The sequence below is a fragment of the Pygoscelis adeliae genome, unplaced genomic scaffold (genome assembly GCF_000699105.1).
Source record: "Pygoscelis adeliae isolate BGI_AS28 unplaced genomic scaffold, ASM69910v1 Scaffold664, whole genome shotgun sequence".
Classification (NCBI taxonomy): Eukaryota; Metazoa; Chordata; class Aves; order Sphenisciformes; family Spheniscidae; genus Pygoscelis; species Pygoscelis adeliae.
In genome coordinates, this window is record NW_008824762.1 from 1,258,697 (window position 1) to 1,271,279 (window position 12,583).

Here is a 12,583-nt window from a genome sequence, read left to right on the forward strand (position 1 = left end):
CAGATCTACTTATCTTCCCGGGCTTACTGAAATGTCCCAAAGCTCAAACCTGGCTATAAAAGCCACCAGGTTTAGTCACCAAGCTTATGCATTAATTTTAGAATGACAGCTATAAGATTAAGTTAAAAAGAGTTTTAAAAAGCAAACTCTTAGTTTTAATGCGGGCATGAATTTTGCACATCAAAACAGCAACTATAAACACCCAAATCTCTTAAATATGGGCAGCGTCTATCACTTTTTACTAGTACCTGCTTTACTCAGTTAGCAATAGCTTACTGATGGATATATATGTATCTATAGGTAACAGTACTAACCCATAAACATCACTTTTGGCTATATGTCTATATGGGGATAGAAAAGCTTTGGTAATTGTATGTGATTTTACACTGCAGACTTGTCATTAACACAAGACAGCAAGTCACCAGCAAGAAGAAATGATACTGGCGGCAATACTTCTGCTTTTCCAGAAACACCAGAGGGACTTACATTCAAACACAAACATTATGCTTTTCTATATGCGTGACAAAGACTTTCGAGATTAAAAAAGTAAGAAATTGGTTATAAATAACTGTAGATCTCACCAATTTGCTCAAGTCTCTGAAGCTGCAGTTAGACATTGCTCTATGTTGTCCGAAAGAATGGCTTGCTGTACTGCGCTGTACCTACAGGTGCTACAAGGCTTTCAGTCAAGACAACGGCAGGATTAGGATTATCCAAGAGACACAGGAGAGAATTTCATGGGCACGACACTAGCTTCACTGAGAAACCTGTTGATTTGCTTAGTCACATCCTATCCCTGTGTATTGAAAGTAAACAGCTTTTAACACAGTACCACGTTTACAAATGTACCGACTATAATTTCAAGTCCATTAAGAACGCTGCTGCGGTCTCTACAGTAAACCCAGAGTCTAGTACCCAGAGCCAGGAAGCTAAATCTCGACTCTAATAGTATTTCTCTGAGTGCAGAAAAGTCCTTTTTCTGGTATGCGCAGCAGTGTACAATCTCCAAAATGCGGATACAAAACCTGTATTAGCAGAGGAAGCCTTCGGGCAGCGCTCCAAAAATCACTTTGTAAAAGTCTCAATTTAAATGTCTGCAGCGGATTATAACTAAAGTACACTTTCCAGTGCAGTTAGGCGAATTCCGGTTTGGGCACTTTGAAAAAACCCATACTCTAAGACTGTTTTGGTGACATGGAATTGTATGACATATTTCAATATGGTGTTCTAATATCAACAAAATTAAGGCATACAGATAAAAAGGCACTAGCTAAAAAAACCAACACTAATAACTTTTCATTTTGTTATACTGAAAGGACTGTTCAGCTACAAAGCGAATTGCAAATCAAGTTAAAATTTTAAGACTATATTTAAACGGTCAAGGAAAAAAAGTCTATGTAGATTTAGCTTTGCAGTTACCAGATCCATACCTTTTAAAGTCCTTGCGTGGATATTTCTATCACCCAAATTAAAAATGAACAACTTGCTCTAACACAACTGAAACTTTCAGTCGCACTCTAAAAGGACAGTTAGTTACACCATTAAAACCATGGTACAGAAGTAGCTTGACTTTTGTTACTTAATACATGCAACAAACAGAATGATAAAATTCATTAGCAGGCAAGTCAGTCCTTTGAAAATATGCACACTCAGTGCGAACCTCGATCCTTATTTTTCGAGAGCATAGCTTCATCATGGCATTTACAGAAAAGCAGAACAACCCTGCAACAGTATTGTTTTCATCGGTGTTTTCTAGTAATTGGATTCAACAATTAAGAATAATTCATGATTCTAAAATGCTGGTATCTTTGTTGGTAAGATATTAGAAGTTGTGAGCAGGGATCTTGGCTCTGCAAGCCTCCTCCAATGGAGTTTTAAGTGTGCAATTCCACGCGCCCTCTCAAATTCCAGAACTAGGGTTTGTTCATTATCACGCCAGTAGTTAGTGCAAGTGTCGCACAGACATTGCATACGGGGGTACCACGTTATTTAATGCAGCTTGTTTTACTACACTGTCCCAATAGGGGCTAAAGATCAGCTAACCTTTTGGTAAAAGTCTGATTTAGCTTCATAATTATTTCTAGCTCAAAACATTTACGTTAATAACCATGTAATTTACTGTAAGTTGCTTAAGTCAGTAGACAAATTCTCCATAGGGTGGAAAAAAAAACAGCTCAAGCCTAATCTTGGTTAAATTAATAAAATTTTACTAGAATCACTGGAACTGGCAAATGTCATCTTCATTTAAGAAGCACTATCTTTACATTGACCGCTTTCTGATATGTCAAAGAAATTAAGGAAAATGCAGTCTGCAAATTCTTTTTTTCCTCGCTCCAAAATGCTTACCGTTGTCATGACTGAATGCCATTTTTTAGAAAAGGCACAAAAGCAGCAAACTCAATTATTCAGTAATTAAGAATCACAATGAGGAAGTGATATTGCGATACACATGAGCCAGCACTGTCTCACAAAAAGGACACATTATAAGAAAACTAGATTCTGAAAATTTTCAAGCTTCGGAGAGTGCAGTTTCTTTTTATAGTAGTATATTTAAATGTTATGAACGCTACAGATAAACCTGGTTACATTTTCCCTTTAATGTCCTTTTTTTGGTAATATAAAATTTCCTTACCTTTTCACATATCACTGTCCACTCCTGATTTTGGTATACATTTTCACCCCGGTTTTGGTACCTTCTTAATCTGATTGAAATCAATCATTTCCGTTATATGATCTTTAAATTTCCTACACAAACTATTAGGCTCTACATTAAACTTCCCATCCCTGCTGTCACTAAATTTTGCTTATAAAGCAAAGGTCCTTTACAGCAGAGTACATACCAATTCTCTTTAAAGGCTGCTTTCATAGCTTTTATCTAGTGACAGAGAAGCAAAAAAAAAAGTCAGTACAAGCTGACTTTCCTTTCAGCCTTCTAAACTTGCCCTGTCTGACTAGTTCTTACCACGCTCAGAAAACCTTGCACAGTTGTGTATCCTGACCGAGAAAATTGTAAGCTGGGTAAAATATTCACATAAACCGATGGAGGCACCACTCAGTCTCAGGAGAGATGGCCTCAAAAAAAAAAAAATCAGTCTTACTCCACTACAGGTAAAGTGATTAGGATAGATCCGTACTCCTGCCTTATGCTCTGGTACAAACTTTGGAAGTCAGCAGAATAAATTCAGAAATCTCACGAGTGAACTACCATGGGAATGGATAAGCTTATTGTTCTATCTCCATGCACTTCATAATTCTGAGAGTCCTGTAAAGATGCAAAACAGGTAGAGCCTTGTCAGAGTGGACAAGGTTCACAGTACCAGCCCGCTCTGCCTTTACAAAACAACAGCAGCAAGCAATGAATCATCCAAAACAGTATACGTTATTTCAGTTCTGTAGTCCAACAGTTTATTTCCAAATACCCTTTTAAATTATTTATGTTGTGTTCCTCTACAAAAATTCACTACACCTGATCAATACCTGGATTTCTCGATTGAGAAGCAGTATTTCAGAGTTTTACTTTTGTTCTTTTATAATACTCTTGCAGAAATGGAAAACGTGATTAATGTATGTTTTATGACAGTTGGAAATCTGACAAACACCAATCATCTGGATTATCAGGCTGGAGTAATCACGCTCATGTTATTTAATTGCTGGCTCTCTTTGCGCTTTTGGCCTATTCTTCATACAATCTTTTGTGCTGTGCCTCCTTGTTCATGAGGATTCATCATCGCTACCTCATTAAAAAAATGTAACTGGACTCTTATCTTTCTCAGTGACTTATTCCTGGTGTTAAGAGATGTTTAACTTCATTTCAGGAATTTTCAACATATCCTAGATCACTGAACTGTGTTACTAAAACAATTTTTTTAGTGCATATCGGGAAGAATTTTATATTGTTCAGGCACTTGATGTTGACATACATTCCATCCTAGCACCTTTCAACAGCTTTGAAAACATTTCTTATAGCTCATTCTGAATCAAGTAACTCGTATACCGCACAAGGATTAGTCACTCCCCTTCCTCTCCAGCCATTAATGGGATTGTGGAGGAGAACTGACTCTCAACATCACTATTTATTCTTATCTAAGATAACCGTCTCCCTCCAAGCTTATGCAACAGAGGTTCTCTTTGGCAGATACAGCAGGAGGCATTCTCCTAAATATTTACATCCAACAGCTGACCCTTGTCTATGGAAATTTTCCCCTTGCAGTATAATAGTTCCTAGGAGTCTGGGTCCATAATCTGTTTACCTGTAATTATATTCCTGTTAAGATAATACAATAGTTCTACACCAAAACCTCTAACTAGTACATCAGTGTTGAGTTCTTTTTTGTTATTTTCTTTTGGTCACATGGAAGTACCGGTTAGACACGCTACCGTACAAAGAGTTCCAAGTTCTTCCAGCTTTATCATTAACTCTCAGGACTGCATGTTCCAGCTTAAACTGCGAAATCCAGAAACTGATTAAAATGCTAAAATGTAATAAGAACTTAGAACTCTCTGCCGCAAGTACCTACGATATAAAGAAGAATCACAGAGAAGTAACCTTCTTGTCTTTTAGCTGCATGTCTATTTTTCCCTGCACCCTGAGTCAGTCAGCGGTGTCAGAAAAAGTCACACAGTTCCTGACTGTCCAAGCATTTGCCTTTTTTTTTTTTCCCCTTTAAATAAGGAACAAATATGTACTAAAGTGCTTTATCTACATGAACCACATCAGTACATTATAGAAACAAAAAGTTCTAGTCCTGGTGGGAGTGGGGGAGAGAAGATTCTCATTTTAGGTACAAAATTTAGATTGTTTACAACCTAAGTGAAACAAAGATTCAAGAGAATATTCTCTCTCTTGTCTTTTTTCTCCTTTTCTTGTAAAAAATAAAAATAAAAGTGCAGTCAAATAGAAAATAAATGCAGTAGATGCAAGCTGAGTTGAGGCAGGCTGTTAGTGATAGTGTGCAAACGTGTGTCTTAGCAGTTCATCTGCAAATGGTCGCAGCTTGGCCTCGATAAAAATCCGTTTCAAGAAATCCCGAGCATGGTCGGAGACATGAGGTGGTAGCTGGGGGTTGGTTGGCTGAGTGGCAATTTTAAAGATGGCAGCCATTGCTTCGAACTCTGCCCACGGGGGCTTCTCAGTGAGCATTTCTACCACTGTACAACCTACACTCCTGAAACAGAGGCAGAAGTGAAACAGCAGGTTACAACAGAATCACGCCCTTCTGGGAAAACAAGAAATAGCAGAGAGCAACTAAAATACCACAAATAAGTAGCGTCCACTTAACTCTACAGAGCAACTTCAGCGGAAAACAGGTGTTTATAAAAAAATTGCATGTACAGCTATACACTTTATCTCAAAGTTACACAAATCACCACCTACATCTTCACTTTATTACTTCACTGGGCCAAAAGCTACTACCTCAGTGAAGAGATAATTAGATATTTATCTAGGCAATACCAACTGCGTTATGGCACTGCTGCTGTTTAGTGCTCAGCAGGCTGATAGAGGCCACAAGTGCTGCACAACCCTTGTACCCCAGCTCTTCAGACACCTGCAGGATTTGAATGCACTTGAAAGCTTTCTTGCTCATTAAGGCCTAACCAAAATGCAAAGCAACAGGAATGCTTTGAGTATACTGCATATATTGCTAGCTCATTAGAAATGCACAAGCTATCACCCATTAATAATGTGCAAACACAACATGGCAGCTGAAAAGTTTAAAACCGTATGTCCTTTTAGTTGAGGATACTAAAAATATACTTAGATTGCCAAACAAAGTTTTAAGATCCTAAACAATCCTTGCATACAAAGCTCATGTTTAAAGGATTTAGGAAGGCAGAAAGGCATGCATATGGCCAGAAAAACTTTGTTCCTTAAGTCCTGCAAGATCAGCCTCTTCCAATAACAAGCAAATGATACTGCAAAATGGATAGGTCGGAATAATTTCCCAATTTTCAGGAAGTTTTATGGTTTTTCAAGATGTTTGCAAGAAGTTTTATGGTTAGACAGAGGTACATTTCTTTACACAGTATGGATTTACTGACTGACAGAAGTCAAACTTCAGCATTTTTTCTTAGTTTTAACCAGGATTTTCCTCCATCAAAAAACACGCATTAGCCTTCAACTGCCTGAAATCTGTAAGGCTGTTCTATTATTCAAGTATAGCAGAATAATTACTAAGTGATCTGAAGTAGGCTAAATTAATTTCCCTGACATTAAAAGTATTGTCATTGGTTGGATATGATGTGGTTCCTTTTTAAACACACAAAGTGTTTCTCCTCCTGCGTATCTACTGTTGCCTACCTATTACTCTGTGTGTTTGCAAGTCACCTGCGGTGCAAGGATTCTAATCGCTAAAATCATCTGTCCATTGGGCTGGAGCTACGTTAGACTATGTCATAGCTTCTTTCAACGGGAAAGAAGTCATATTACACAATGTACCACAAACATCCATTTTTGAAATTTACCTTTCCCTCTTAATTCTTAAATATCTAGTAACAACTTAAACCAAATTATTTTTTGATACCTTCCATTTAAATCTGGCTAATTCATTCTTACATGCTCATCTTTTAAAGAGCCAGCATTTTGTTTTCTGCCTTGCATCAAAGGTATTTTCAGTGATAAAGTTTCATTACAGGACATTGACTTAACTGATGCTTCAAAGCTTCACATGTTGCTTTCACCCCGTACCTCTCCACGATTTACACACAGTCTGGTAATCCTAACTTCATGCAAGGTCAGTTCAAAGGATTCTCTTACGATCCCTATATCAACGGGCTGAGGAATTGCCAAATGAAAAATTCCTAAATTTCAGTATTACGCTCTCCAAATACGACTGTCAGTGCTCACACTTGCCACCTTCTTCAGCTTAAACCCCAGAATGAAACACTCCAACTTCAGAACACACACACTTACACTCTGTTGAAAAAGAGCCCATTCTGACATGACACCTTTCAGTAGAGAAGTTTTTTTCAACATACCAGATATCTGCTTTTCTGCCATACCCTTCTCCACTAATAACTTCCGGACTCATCCAGTATGGAGTTCCTGTGACAGACTTCATTCCTGTACCAGAGAGACATATCGTCTGCAGTCGTTTGCTGGCACCAAAGTCACCGAGCTTCACATTGCCTGCTGAATCTCGCAGAATATTTGCTCCTGGAAGGAAGGGAACACAGTGTTACATTCACGAAAGGCCCATTAACATTTTGGTGTGGAAAACGGTAGCAAAAGTTTGGATTCAGTGATACAATGCAAGATCAGCCTAGTATTTCAAGCCAGCAAATTTACTTTCTCTGCTCATTCTTATTACTTTATTCTGAGGTTCAGAAAATAATGAATTGTACACACTGGTTTGCCTGCTAGGCCTTTCCAGGGAAGTCCCGTCACTTTGTAAAGCCTTCCTGACAAAATAAGGAATGTGCCATACAAGGGAAATAAAAAGAAACGGGAAAGACGTTTCCACACAACTGAAAATGTCTTCGTACTATATTAAAGCAAAATCTCAAACTGTTACTAATTTGTTCAAAACACTTATCTGCATAAGTATGTACAAACTGACCGTGATATCTCAACCTTTTTGGAACAAAACTCTATTGATACAAAGCAACAAGGAAAATTGTAAAAGTTTTAGGGAATACAACAGCATTCTGTTCAACACACCTATTTTGCACATCACCATCTTCCTACATATTTGTAACTTATGTAGTACTTGCAAGCCACTTATATCTATCTGCAAAAAGTAAATATGTCTGTTTCCTTGGGTTTCCTGGCAGTAAAATGGAAGAAGTCTGAGTCAGTTGATGAGGCAAGTCACCTCTGCCAGTCATTTCTTGTACCAGTGAAGTGCTGGGTGATTTCTATGTAACTGATAGAAACAAAATGCTGTAAAAATAAACTTTTGAGTCATGATGCTTTCCTCTGCACGTTCTATCTATTTCTAATGACATCATCCTTTGATATATCTGAAATTGTTAATACTAAACTAAAATCAGAAAGAAATTTATCATGATTGTTTTGCAGACAGAGACTACGGAAACATTTTCAGAAGTCTGCTAGAACATCAAAGATGCTTATATTTTCCCCCTCGGGTTACAATAGTGACAGGAATCAATGAGGTTGCTTTCCATCATTTATTTTAAGTCAGTATTTTGGCACTTCAAACTTAATTACGTTTTAGCGCTTCACACAAGACTAGAAAAGAATTTGTAGTAAAGAGCACTGAACTGTGCACAGAACTATCGTTACCTTTAATATCTCGATGGACAATCATATTACTGTGCAAATAGTGAACTCCTTCCAAAATCTGCCGTGTATATTTACGAGTCACATTCTCTGTGAGCGCTCCATATGATTTCAGTTGGTCTTTGATGGAACCCTATGGCAAACAAGAAGTATAAAACACTGTAACATTTCTAGAATCACAAGTGGGCTAATACTACAGTTGAACTTCAATGAAATTTATTCCCAAAACGTAAACATTTAAAGTTGCAATAGTTCTCCAGATGAGCTTAAAAGCACAAATATAGTTTTACCTCCACTGAGAAAAATACAAACTTTGACAAAAAAAGAGGCTGGACAGAGAAGTCATATACTGAAACGTTAAGTTATTAACTTTAAAACTGTCAAGCGGCTGAATAGTTCACCAGTGTGATGTACAGCAAAAGAACAGCAGTATTTTCACTCAAACACCATTCAACTTTTTTGATGGTTAAATGGCGATACTCAAGTTGGACAAAATATGTGCCATTTACCTTGGTTAGTTTACACTCAGGAAAAAAAACGGTTTTCAAGAAAAAACCACCACATGCTGGAGGATGGTGCTTTATGTAAAAATTAAGAGGTAAGCAAGTCTTGGCTTAAAATGACATGAAATCAAAAATTCATGGTTTCGTAACTGTTTCTATATAACCTGGCTTTGTCACACAGAGTTACAAACTGCTAAGATTACTTCTGTGACACTGTCCTCCAAGTCTCAGAAACATTCAACAAGCCCCCCAAAACAAAGCCCAGAACTCACATTAAAAAAACACAACAAAAACCAACCAACCAAAAAACCCCCACCACCAGAAACAACGCCACCGCCCCCTCCCCCCCACTTTTCTTCTCTGGAGTTGCACAGTAAAGTAGAATGCTGTAACTACTCAGAAATACAGAGCCTATGTTTTTATATGAGCACATTTTATTATATTTTATGAGCACATTCCTCTCTACAACTACCTGAAAGGAGGTTGTAGCGAGCTGGGTGTTGGTCTCTTCTCCCAAGTAACAAGTGATAGGACAAGAGCAAATGGCCTCAAGTTGCGCCAGGGGAGGTTTAGATTGGATGTAAGGAAAAATTTCTTTACTGAAAGAGTGGTTAAACATTGGAACAGGCTGCCCAGGGAAGTGGTTGAGTCACCATCCCTGGAGGTATTTAAAAGATGTGTAGATGAGGCGCTTAGGGACATGGTTCAGTGGGCATGGTGGTGTTGGGTTGACGGTTGGACTCGATGATCTTGGAGGTCTCTTCCAACCTTAATGATTCTATGATTTTATTTAGCTCTGCTGACCCCACTTGGTGAGAAAATGAAAATCTGCAATTTTCTGACCTTGTAATATTTCTTAACAAAACAGTAAGAGTAGAAGACAGTTCATCGTGTACCTAAGTGCCACACAAAAAACAAGCACCAAGATTATTTTCTGTATGCACTTATTCCCACATCCATCTTGGCTACTTTTTGTTTTCCCGAAATAATTGAGCAGTTGAGATGGTGACTACACAACAGCACAAGCTGAAGCACAGCAAAACCACATTAAAATTCAGGAAGATTCAAGAGTTTACTAGTGATAATATTGTCTTTTCAAGGACATTGCCAGGCACTTCTTTATGCCAAAATCAAATGCAAACAACTTTTGTACAAACCACTAATTCTGAAAACCCAAACAAGCAATGGAGAAGATAGGGTCCTGTAAGCATTTGGTTTTAACTTGGACATTGCTTTAATATCGGTGTGCACTTCCGCAAAAGCTGTCTACTTGGGTGCTCGTCAGTCACACTGCGTAGAAATGATGGTTGAAGTGGACTGGCTTTCTTACTTACCCCAGGCATATATTCCATGAATATAGAGAGTGTTCTTTCTGGTGGATCTCTCAAGAAACCATAATACTGAACAATTCTTTCATGCAGCAGATTTTTCAGCAACTGAATCTCACATTCAAGTGCATTTACTTCCTAAAAGGAAAAAACAGACAAGATTTACCATGCTTGATGTAGTAATAATAAAGTTTTGGATTGGGTTTTTTTTAAAGCAGGACAGTATGCACATATTGAAGGGTTATGCAAACTAAGTAACAAAATACTCTTGTAGCTTATATAAATTTTATACATCTTATAACAAGAAAATATCACCATTAGATTGAGGGAAGTAAAAAAAAACCTATGGCTTTTCTAGAATATGACTTTGGGGTGATTTTGCTGTTACTTCATTGTTTCTCTTATCTTGAAGTTATGTTTGTTTCAGAGAACAGCAGTTATCAATATGTGTATGAAGTCAGTGATCATTATGCAACATGTCACAAGCCTCCAATTGGGTAAAAAAAAAAAATCATTAAACCTTGCTTCCCACAGTGCAGAACACAGTCCTAATACAGGAAAAGTAATAATTCTTTTTCCATCCTGTAAGAAGCAGCAAGTATGGTTTGGGAAAAAAAGAAATAGAAGATGGGTGCTACTTTTAAATAGTTTCTCTCCTCAAGTGTCCAGTATTTAAAGAAGGACAAGTTCAATTTTAGAGAGAGAATAAACTGACAGTGAAACTTTTGTTCTTCAGAGAGAAATACAGCAAATAACAGTAGCTAGCCCTAATGCCCAAAGGTTTAAAAAAATAAAAACCACAAAACCAAATCCCTCTAAAAGATAAAAAAAGATAAGAATCTCAAACTTGTCTTCATAGCCAAACAAAGCATCTTCGAGAATTTATTTTCAGGAACACTTAAATTAGTACAGATTTTTCTGTTTATAAATGGAACTTGTTCTAATTCCTATAAGTATAAATAATTATCTATTTCAGAGCACACTTCATAATGGATTGTTTAATTTTAGAGACTAAGACCGCACCAAATTAAGTTACACATGTTCACTGCATAAGGATATGTCTGAAAATTAAAAGACGGGATGTAACATTAAAATCAGGTAACCAAACTAATTCTCTGAGGTACTAACAAAACAGGATTCCTAACAAGGACATGAAAACACAACATGGTGTGTTTTAAAACATCATCCTGTTCAAGGAAAGGAATATCAGCTTAGTCTAGAACACACCACTTAGCAGAAGCCCTTTACAAACTCTCTCTTTGGTATCACTTACCTTGCTGGTTTCTGGACTATCAGGATCAAACTGAACTTGTTTAACAGCCAGTTCTCTTCCAGTATCGGCATCATAACACAGATATACTCTGCCAAATGCACCTTGACCCAGCAGTTTACCAAGTCTCCAGTTAGTTGGAGCTCGTGGTGCTGAAAATATAAGTATGTTTTGGTTTTCAAATGAGCTTGTTATTCAGCTGATCGAGAAAAACTGGAATACACAGAAAATAATTTTTTAAAAGACTACGTTTTTCAACAACAGAGACCGTGTGTCCTAAACCTCCCCATATAAGTTACAAAGATCAATAAAACTTCCTGTAAGACGGAAAACATGGGCTACTTAAATTTATTCACAAAATAATTCATGGCAGAGATAGACGGCCTTAAAACAACTAGCAACAGCTAATCTGAAAGACAGAAAAAGCACGTTAAACAAACTTAGTAACATTTTTAAAAAAAATTGAGGCATGATTAAAATATACCAGCTACTGAAGTCATCACAAAATATCTTTGTTCCTGAAATACTACTACAGATATAAAATAGTACCACTTGAAGTCTACAATTTATCAGAAAACTTGACCAACATCTGCCAAAATAAATAGTAACTGCAACCTACATAACCCTTCTCAGGTCCTCAAGAGTCTAACAAATCATCAAAAATATTTTTACAGTGTTCTGTTATCACAGATGCAAGTTCCATGTGAAAATCTACATGAAGGTTGGCACTGTCAGCAATGAAAAAACTGACGAGCATACAGTCTTGACTTTTTCCTATTAGACAGATAAAAAGATATTATTCAATTGCATGTATTTTGATCACACGCTTAGTTTTGACATGATATACTTGAAACGTAAGAGAGTTTTACAGTGGAGTTCACAAAATGCCTTAACTTACACCGACTGGGTGGGCTGATGTCCATGACTGACAAGGTAGGATTGTCTATGTCACTTCCCCTCCTCCTCATTCGGTTATCTTCATATTCCGGCGTAAAGACGCTGCTCCCGCTACTGGTGCTCAGTGAGTGATCAGTGGGACTGAAACTAACTGGTGATCGGAAGCTGTTCCCCTGAGTCCTTCTGGCTCTTGGAAAAGTTTTACGACCTTCAATGATATACAAAGAATCCTAATGTTACACTACAAAAAATACTGCTACACAATGTGTGTATGCAAATACTCTGAATTCTACATAATGTAGTTCAAATCTTCCACAGCATATGATATGATGTAATGATCATGAAA

General features: G+C 37.3%; 1 protein-coding gene across 1 annotated transcript in view; it reads right to left on the bottom strand.

Annotated features, from left to right (window-relative positions):
* Positions 1-3,360: 3,360 nt before the first annotated feature.
* MAP3K2 (mitogen-activated protein kinase kinase kinase 2) overlaps positions 3,361-12,583 on the bottom strand; it is a 31,188-nt gene continuing 21,965 nt past the window's right edge. Inside the window, exons 11-16 of the mRNA XM_009323537.1 lie at positions 12,239-12,445; positions 11,344-11,492; positions 10,077-10,208; positions 8,243-8,372; positions 6,976-7,153; positions 3,361-5,165 (exon numbers count right to left, since the gene is read on the bottom strand). Coding sequence (XP_009321812.1) covers positions 4,940-5,165; positions 6,976-7,153; positions 8,243-8,372; positions 10,077-10,208; positions 11,344-11,492; positions 12,239-12,445 — 1,022 coding nt within the window. The 3' untranslated portion in view covers positions 3,361-4,939. The remainder of the gene's footprint in view (positions 5,166-6,975; positions 7,154-8,242; positions 8,373-10,076; positions 10,209-11,343; positions 11,493-12,238; positions 12,446-12,583) is intronic.